This window comes from Haliotis rubra, unplaced genomic scaffold (genome assembly GCF_003918875.1).
Source record: "Haliotis rubra isolate DU_JTF1 unplaced genomic scaffold, ASM391887v1 Scf838, whole genome shotgun sequence".
NCBI classification, from domain to species: Eukaryota; Metazoa; Mollusca; class Gastropoda; order Lepetellida; family Haliotidae; genus Haliotis; species Haliotis rubra.
In genome coordinates this window covers 306,857-316,345 of record NW_025767566.1, presented here as the reverse complement: position 1 = coordinate 316,345, position 9,489 = coordinate 306,857, and the positions used below count along the sequence as shown (strand labels likewise).

The window sequence follows — 9,489 nt, the reverse complement described above, 5'->3', positions numbered from 1 at the left end:
TTGAATGTACACTATGATGATGATGATTTAAGGTTTTACGTAGTCTTCTGGCTGTTGGCAATGTCGCCGACGGGGTAGGTGGGAGCTAGATTAATAATTAATAAGTTAATAATAAGGGATAAACCACCATACCCCCAAAAATATATATGATGGGGCGTTAACCTATGTGGAATTTTGAAATAGAAAACGTTTAAGAAACATGGGAGGAAAATAAATAAAAAGCCGAAGTTATGAAGGGAAAAGAGGAGAAAAACAGTGGTGATTGTTAATGAATGAGAGATAGAGTTATAACTAACAGTTAAGTGTAAAGGGGGCCAGGAAAGTGGGTGGGGAGGGATGGGGAGAGGGAAATTTGTAAAGAGGTATAGCATAGTGGGACATGTATATGGGTGCAGGTAAGCTGCATAGTTTAAATAAGGAGGCTTATAAAGAACGAAAAAGGGGTTAAGATGTTGGGGGGTTGGGGTGGAGGTTAAGGTGGGAGCGAAGAAGGCGGGGGCCGTGGCTGTAGGTTGAAAGCTTCGAGTGAGCTGGCAGGGGTGAGTGGCCTTGACCTTGTACGGGACAGGTTGGACTGCTTTGTTTACATTTAGTGGAGAGTTCCATGCGGCAAGCCAGCATAGTACCTCTGCCACAGGCTAGAAAAAATATTACGATTCGTCACATCTTGCAATGTCCATTTAATATAATGTACAGATTTCTTTTTTTTTTGACGAGTCTACACATCTAACTAAACATCTTTAATAGAATGGTTTAGTTTCACTGAGAAAATATCCAAAAACATGTAACACTATTTCGATTTGCGTAGCGATCCTTTGTTTACATAGGTTGTACGGTTCCACGTGCAGTCATCGAAGCCGACGGAGAGCAAACGATGCAGCCAGTTTGATATCTAAATATGTACTGTCATAGACCTAACTGTCGCAGTTGTGGAAGAATATATATGTAACAATGTAAGACATTATGAAGAGAGCGCCGAAGAGCTTTCGTGAGTCCAGTCTCTTCTTATTATGAATAATGAATATGCGCGTTTGATTACAAACAAGAGAAAAGTCCGGTCACGTGATATGCAAATTAGCCTGTGGTAGTGTTAAGTCATCGCTGTGCCGGAGTGTGGGCTTGGCTTGGGTGGGCGCGGACCTCGTAGCAGAAATAAGACGCTATGGATAAATGAAATTGAGTACACTATCATGTTCGTCAGCTGAAGAGGTTAGGTTGGTTGATACTTTTCCAGCGGTGGCTTGTACCTTGGATTTTGAAGTGTTTGTATGAGTTGTCATTTTGTGCGCTCAAGGTGTAACTAGTTGTATAAGTTTGTGTTTTGTTCAGTTTTAATGTATTGCCGCATTTAAATGTTGAGGACAACATTTCTCAAAGGAGGGGAGGATGTCGCCGGATGTATTTCCCTATACATTTGCGTATCTCTTACGTTATTCCTCTCTGCTCATTTACGAGCGCTTCTTCTATCACTCTTACTCTGGTTGTAATGCCAGTAGTATCTCGTGCATTACCTGTTCCGTGACATCTCGTGCATTACCTGTTCCGTGACGTAGGCATCTTCATATTTCATGTCACGCCACGGCCGAGGTGAGTTGATACACCCCTCGGCCATACATCATATTCTATTGATGTTCATGTGTATTTTTCAAGTATGTACCTTTTCTGTCTACTTTCTTTGTCATCCTCTAAACGTATTATGGTAAAGGTGAGCGATATCATAGTATTTATAATATCTATTATATTTCTATAATAAGGCATCGCGTTGCACGAAATTACTAATTAAACACTGGCACCAGCACGTAAGTAAGTGTGAGTGATGTCTGCTTCCTTTAATTTGCTCATAATATTCAAAGTGCAATATTTCATAAAATGCTATAAAGACCATTTTATAAATGGTAAAATTCGTGCAATCTTGATATTTGCCACTTCATGTCACGCCACGGCCGAAGTGAGTTGATACACCCCTCGGCCATACATCATATTATATTGATGTCCATGTGTATTTTACAGAATAAACAGATTTTAATTAACTACGCCTCAGTCCGATTAATCATCGGCCAGGACCCGCGACACTTCTCATTAAATATCCCCATGTACTTAAATGTGTCCATCATTATGGTTGTTTTGATCATGTTTTGACACGGTCGGCTTCCGTGTGTGATGTGTTCACTTCCATCAACCACCAGCCTTGTCATACCACGTCACGGGAGATTAGCCATGTGCTAAAATAACACCCAAACTTCAAAGCGTTGTGACATTGTGCAGAGGTGATAGATACTACATATCACTGTACAGAGTTGTGTCCCTTTGGAAAGTTAGGATCCTGTCTTTGGTTCAAATCCTAGACATTTGCAGCAGATTTCGCAAGGGAGAGTTTAGTTGATTAATTTAGGGTTACAAACCCGACTTGTGTCACAACTTAATGCATTTTCCCTTTTATGTTAAGTACACCCCATCGTGAACAAATTAAAACCTACAAAGACGATGAAGAAAAAAAACAGTTAGTGCTTGTATGTTGACGCACCCATCTGACTTCACAAAGTGAGTTCGGGGAATTTCCCCTGGGTCAATATGAAAGGCCCTGTATACCATCAGGTGTATGCAAGCCTGAACGTCTGTACAGTTGTCTCCCTTTGCTATTGTGTGACTACACTGACAACATATGCGCAAGTTATTTGTCTGCATTCACAGCATATCCTCCGTACGGCTACACACAGTCCGTGTCGATAGACATGACGTAAATGATTGTGGCCATGACGACGGTATGTATCTGTTGTCCAGTTGTAAACGGCTGTAAAGGAGTAAATGGAATTTTAACTAAACGATCATTGATCATTGCATGATCACAAATAATACTTCGACTTCCTGTCTGATCAACCAATTGGTGACATCGGTAGTGCACGTGGTACATTTCCAGGAAAAGGGGCGTTTCTCGGAACTGGTGTAAGGTGATTTGTCCACCTTAGAATATTTTGATTTCCAGAACTCACTGGATTCAAGAGCACCAGCAAATTAGAGACAAAACTCTGAAAGAGTTCACCCTTACTTACAACATAAAATGGCCGAGGATCGTTTGAAAGAAGCGAAAACGTTTTTCACGGAGGGGAATAAGACCTCGGACGCCGTCATACAGGTGGAAGACCACGAGCTTCACGTGGACCTGGTCATAATCTCTCTGATGACCTCGACACTGGCCAGTGAATTCCAGCCACGCCCAGACCCAAACTCTCCTCCAGGCGAAACCAACAAAGCTGTGGCCAAGTTGGTGGGACCAGTTGACCACATCGTGGACATGCTGACCTCCATCTACCCCAACTTCAGGAACGTCAACGTTGTTAATAAAGACAACGTGGAGTACCTGCTTCCATTGGCTGCGAAGTACAAGCTGTTGTATTTGCAACAGGCATGTGAAACCATTATTGTAGAAGCGGTGCCCCAGCTGAGTTATTCATCTCAACAGTCAACAATAACGAATGAAAACTACAACCAATCAGAGAATAAGGAACGTTTAATGAGATATTTCGTGTTGGCAGATAAACATAAACTAGTCGAAGTGAGAAAAATGTGTATGGATAAGTTAGTAAAATGCCTGTATAGCGAAAAGTGGTGTTCATATAACTATGTCGAAAATGTCGAATGTAATGTGAAACCAACACGAAGCACTGAGGCTTTCCAGCAGCTCGACCCTTCTACAAGATGGGAAATACTGCGAAACAGACTGTTTTACGTGGAAGGTAAGTTACAATTTCATGCTTGATAATGGAGTTTGACTGGACAGGTAGACTTGACTGGGGAGATGGAGTTGACTAGAGAGATGGAGGTGGCTGGAGAGGTAGAGTTGACTGGAGAGGTAGAGTTGACTGGAGAGATGGAGTTGACTGGAGAGATGGAGTTGACTGGAGAGATGGAGTTGACTGGAGAAGTAGAGTTGACTGGAGAGGTAGAGTTGACTGGAGAGATGGAGTTGACTGGAGAGGTAGAGTTGACTGGAGAGGTAGAGTTGACTGGAGAGGTAGAGTTGACTGGAGAGATGGAGTTGACTGGAGAGGTAGAGTTGACTGGAGAGGTAGAGTTGACTGGAGAGGTGGAGTCGACTGGAGAGATGGAGTTGACTGGAGTGCTGGAGGTGACTGGAGAGGTAGAGTTGACTGGAGAGATGGAGTCGACTGGAGAGGGGAGTTGACTGGAGAGGGGGAGTTGACTGGAGAGATGGAGTTGACTGGAGAGATGGAGTTGACTGGAGAGATGGAGTTGACTGGAGAGGTACAGTTGACTGGAGAGGTTGAGTTGAGTGGAGAGGTAGAGTTGACTGGAGAGATGGAGTTGACTGGACTGATGGAGGTGACTGGAGAGGTAGAGTTGACTGGAGAGATGGAGTTGACTGGAGATGGAGTTGACTGGAGAGGGGGAGTTGACTGGAGAGATGGAGTTGACTGGAGAGGGAGTTGACTGGAGAGATGGAGTTGACTGGAGAGGGGAGTTGACTGGAGAGATGGAGGTGACTGGAGAGATGGAGTTGACTGGAGTGATGGAGTTGACTGGAGAGATGAAGTTGACTGGAGAGGTACAGTTGACTGGAGAGGTAGAGTTGACTGGAGAGGTTGAGTTGAGTGGAGAGATGGAGTTGACTGGAGAGGTACAGTTGACTGGAGAGGTAGAGTTGACTGGAGAGGTAGAGTTGACTGGAGAGATGGAGTTGACTGGAGTGATGGAGGTGACTGGAGAGGTAGAGTTGACTGGAGAGATGGAGTTGACTGGAGAGATGGAGTTGACTGGAGAGGGGGAGTTGACTGGAGAGATGGAGTTGACTGGAGAGGGGGAGTTGACTGGAGAGATGGAGTTGACTGGAGAGATGGAGGTGACTGGAGAGATGGAGTTGACTGGAGTGATGGAGTTGACTGGAGAGATGAAGTTGACTGGAGAGGTACAGTTGACTGGAGAGGTACAGTTGACTGGAGAGGTTGAGTTGAGTGGAGAGATGAAGTTGATTGGAGAGATGGAGGTGACTGGAGAGGTACAGTTGACTGGAGAGATGGAGTTGACTGGAGTGATGGAATTGGCTGCAGAGATGGAGTTGATTTGAGAGGTAGAGTTGACTGGAGAGATGGAGTTGACTGGAGAGATGAAGTTGACTTGAGAGGTAGAGTTGACTGGAGAGGTTGAGTTGACTGGAGAGATGGAGTTGACTGGAGAGGTACAGTTGACTGGAGAGGTAGAGTTGACTGGAGAGGTACAGTTGACTGGAGAGATGGAGTTGACTGGAGAGATGGAGGTGACTGGAGAGGTAGAGTTGACTGGAGAGATGGAGTTGACTGGAGAGGGGAGTTGACTGGAGAGAGGGAGTTGACTGGAGAGGTGGAGTTGACTGGAGAGGTGGAGTTGACTGGAGAGATGGAGTTGACTGGAGAGATGGAGTTGACTGGAGAGGGGGAGTTGACTGGAGAGGTCGAGTTGACTGGAGAGATGGAGTTGACTGGAGAGATGGAGTTGACTGGAGTGATGGAGTTGACTGGAGAGATGAAGTTGACTGGAGAGGTACAGTTGACTGGAGAGGTTGAGTTGAGTGGAGAGATGGAGTTGATTGGAGAGATGGAGGTGACTGGAGAGGTACAGTTGACTGGAGTGATGGAATTGGCTGCAGAGATGGAGTTGACTGGAGAGGGGGAGTTGACTGGAGAGATGGAGTTGACTGGAGAGATGGAGGTGACTGGAGAGATGGAGTTGACTGGAGTGATGGAGTTGACTGGAGAGATGAAGTTGACTGGAGAGGTACAGTTGACTGGAGAGGTTGAGTTGAGTGGAGAGATGGAGTTGATTGGAGAGATGGAGGTGACTGGAGAGGTACAGTTGACTGGAGTGATGGAATTGGCTGCAGAGATGGAGTTGACTGGAGAGGGGGAGTTGACTGGAGAGATGGAGTTGACTGGAGAGGGGGAGTTGACTGGAGAGATAGAGTTGACTGGAGAGGGGGAGTTGACTGGAGAGATGGAGTTGATTGGAGAGGTAGAGTTGACTGGAGCGATGGAGTTGACAGGAGAGATGGAGTTGATTTGAGAGGTAGAGTTGACTGGAGAGATGGAGTTGACTGGAGAGATGGAGTTGACTGGAGAGATGGAATTGGCTGGAGAGATGAAGTTGACTGGAGATGTAGACTTGACTGGAGAGCTGGGGTTGATTTGAGAGGTAGAGTTGACTGGAGAGATGGAGTTGACTGGAGAGATGGAGTTGACTGGAGAGATGGAGTTGACTGGAGATGTAGACTTGACTGGAGAGCTGGGGTTGATTTGAGAGGTAGAGTTGACTGGAGAGATGGAGTTGATTGGAGAGGTAGAGTTGACTGGAGCGATGGAGTTGACAGGAGAGATGGAGTTGATTTGAGAGGTAGAGTTGACTGGAGAGATGGAGTTGACTGGAGAGATGGAGTTGACTGGAGAGGGGGAGTTGACTGGAGAGATAGAGTTGACTGGAGAGGGGAGTTGACTGGAGAGATGGAGTTGATTGGAGAGGTAGAGTTGACTGGAGCGATGGAGTTGACAGGAGAGATGGAGTTGATTTGAGAGGTAGAGTTGACTGGAGAGATGGAGTTGACTGGAGAGGGGGAGTTGACTGGAGAGATAGAGTTGACTGGAGAGGGGGAGTTGACTGGAGAGATGGAGTTGATTGGAGAGGTAGAGTTGACTGGAGAGATGGAGTTGACTGGAGAGGTAGAGTTGACTGGAGTGATGGAGTTGACAGGAGAGATGGAGTTGATTTGAGAGGTAGAGTTGACTGGAGAGATGGAGTTGACTGGAGAGATGGAGTTGACTGGAGTGATGGAGGTGACTGGAGAGGTAGAGTTGATTTGAGAGGTAGAGTTGACTGGAGAGATGGAGTTGACTGGAGAGATGGAGTTGACTGGAGATGTAGACTTGACTGGAGAGCTGGGGTTGATTTGAGAGGTAGAGTTGACTGGAGAGATGGAGTTGACTGTAGAGATTGAGTTGACTGGAGAGATGGAGGTGACTGGAGAGGTAGAGTTGACTGGAGTGATGGAGTTGACTGGATAGAAGAAGTTAACTGGAGAGATTTCAAACAAGAGTGCATCATAATGTTATGAACCTATTTCGCAACTATTTCTACGGACGCCATATTCCCGAATTATTCCCTTCCATGATGTTGACAGTCCCATTCATCCCTATACTAATGACCAGGTTCCATTTTCACAAAGCGATAGTAGCGCTAAGTTGATCGTAACTCCTAAAGTTAACATAGACTTACGACAGTCGTAGAGTTAAGATCGTTTTGTGAAAAGGTACCATGGCGTCCTAGAAGCATGTTGCCAGCAACGTCTCTTTCTCCATCCTCCAGGCACTTACGGTAGAGTGACAGACAACTTGGAAGACCTCTGAGGACGAGATACACTTTGTGGATAGCGACAACCCAGACAACTTCACCAAAACACGATATGGCAACGACATCTCCGACGTGGATTTAGTATATATGTCTATGATAGACGCGGGCGCTCTAGTTTATTTACACTTGTGGACCACGTGTCAGGAGATTGTAACTTCATTAATATCTTGTCATCACCTACTGAATATAAGTTTGCGAACATGACTCTAAACGCTGTTATGTGGGTGTTTTTTTAATCTAGCGGTTTTACCTATCAGTCTTTTTATCCTCCCATGCATCAACTATATTACTATCCATCCACCCATCCCCGTCTACCTATCTATCCATTCACATCTACTCTTTACCACCCATCCTTTCCTGTCTATCACCTATCCATCCATCCACCCATCCCCGTCTACCTATCTATCCATTCACATCTACTCTTTACCACCTTTCCTTTCCTGTCTATCACCTATCCATCCATCCACCCATCCCCGTCTACCTATCCATCCACCCATCCCCGTCTACCTATCTATGCATCCACATCTACTCTTTACCACCCATCCTTTCCTGTCTATCACCTATCCATCCATCCACCCCACATCTGTCTACCTATCTACCCGTGAAGATGCAGGTCAGCAATGGTCTTCATCAACTCATACTTGTAAGATCGGATGGTCAGGTTCGCTGACAAGGTTGACAGATATATTCGTATTCCAAAAGCGTAGATCGATGCTGATCATGCCAATCACTGGATTGTACAGTCCACACTCGATTATTTACAAACCGCCGTGTTACAACTGGAATACAGCAGTCAGCCACCCAACTGCTATCTTTCTACACACCCAACAACTCAACAATCTCCATCTATCTCTCTCTATATACATATCCATCCATTGACCTCTGCCGTCTGTCCATTCATAACCTTCAGTCGTTGGCAATCTATAGCCTGTTTTTATATTGTATTGTCATTTATAGTTCCAATATTTTAGATTAAATTACTAGTTTTAAATGGATATCTGTGATACACTAGTAGTTTTACTGTTCTTCGTCAACAGGTGTTTAATGTCTAACTTTATTGATCTTTAATATAATTATAAACTGTTCTCGTCACGACATGGCTGAAATATTACCGATGTGACGATAAATATAAACTCACTCACTCTGTCCATTCCATCGTCTGTCACACGTCTCTCTGTTGAAGGGACATGCACGCTATAATATACACATTATTTGTACTGGTTTTCATAGTCGTCATCTGGTCTGTTAGTAGATACCTATTCCACTATGTCTGTGTACTGATTGCTTGGAGAATGTGGTTGCTGATGTTGCAATACATTCTCAACATGATAACGACATTTCATACATGAACCAGCTATCAATATAATAACCTTGTGTTACCTATCACAGTCTGTGTACTACAAAATCTAGTTTGGCCATGTGACTTATGATAACATTTTAAAATGAATTAATAAATAAATGTTGCTTCAGGTAACTTCTAATTTTCTCTGTTCACGTGCTGCCACGAGTGTCTCCCGTGTGGCATAAGCTCCCAACAGTGATACATCTCAGTTGCAGTCAGCGAAACTTTCCCCTTTAGTGCATTACTCGCTGCAGTGGAGTTTATGTGAATGTGACGCGATAAAAATAATGATGTGAACATATTCGTGTACGCAAGTTGAAATGACTACGTTTGGTTTAGTTAGTGGTGAAACTCTCTTTCCCGTCTGAACAGACTGTGGAAGCGGAACTTTTCATTGTGCTCATTCAACTTGTGACATTATATGAATTATTTTATATATTTATCCACACGCACGCACGCACGCACGCACGCACATATACACGATTTAATGTTAGTTATGGTATATTTTCCAGCTTGTTGATTCAGTAATGTCCATGACATTCGTATTATCATTTTGTGGGAGTGGAACTTTTCATTGTGCTTATTTTTGTGCTTGTGACATATTTATTTTTTAGTGCGTGCATATATATGTACATAATTTAATATTAGTTATGGTTTCTTTTCTAGCTTGTTAATTCTTGAAAGAATGTCCATGGCATGTTCAAATAAAAACTCTAACTATCCAGCTCGTTGTATCTATCATTATTTAATACTGA

General features: G+C 44.2%; 1 protein-coding gene across 2 annotated transcripts; it reads left to right on the top strand.

Moving 5' to 3' along the window:
- The first annotated feature begins 2,626 nt into the window (after positions 1-2,626).
- On the top strand, positions 2,627-9,458 carry LOC124262418. Of its 2 annotated transcripts, none has more exons than XM_046696905.1 (2): positions 2,627-3,734; positions 8,863-9,458. In XM_046696905.1, the coding sequence occupies exons 1-2, from the start codon at positions 3,059-3,061 to the stop codon at positions 8,871-8,873; spliced, it is 687 nt and encodes a 228-aa protein (XP_046552861.1). In that variant the 5' UTR covers positions 2,627-3,058; the 3' UTR covers positions 8,874-9,458. The 2 variants fall into 2 exon arrangements, with proteins under 2 accessions (XP_046552861.1, XP_046552860.1); XM_046696904.1 differs by lacking the exon at positions 8,863-9,458 and adding an exon at positions 7,348-7,654 and having other exon boundaries at positions 2,631-3,734.
- Positions 9,459-9,489: the final 31 nt, after the last annotated feature.

Bases quoted from the DNA above. Each gene is read 5' to 3' on its own strand.
- LOC124262418 (XM_046696904.1), top strand. From the start codon at position 3,059: ATGGCCGAGGATCGTTTGAAAGAAGCGAAAACGTTTTTCACGGAGGGG. The intron at 3,735-7,347 runs GTAAGTTACAAT...TCCATCCTCCAG, and splicing joins CAGACTGTTTTACGTGGAAG to GCACTTACGGTAGAGTGACA.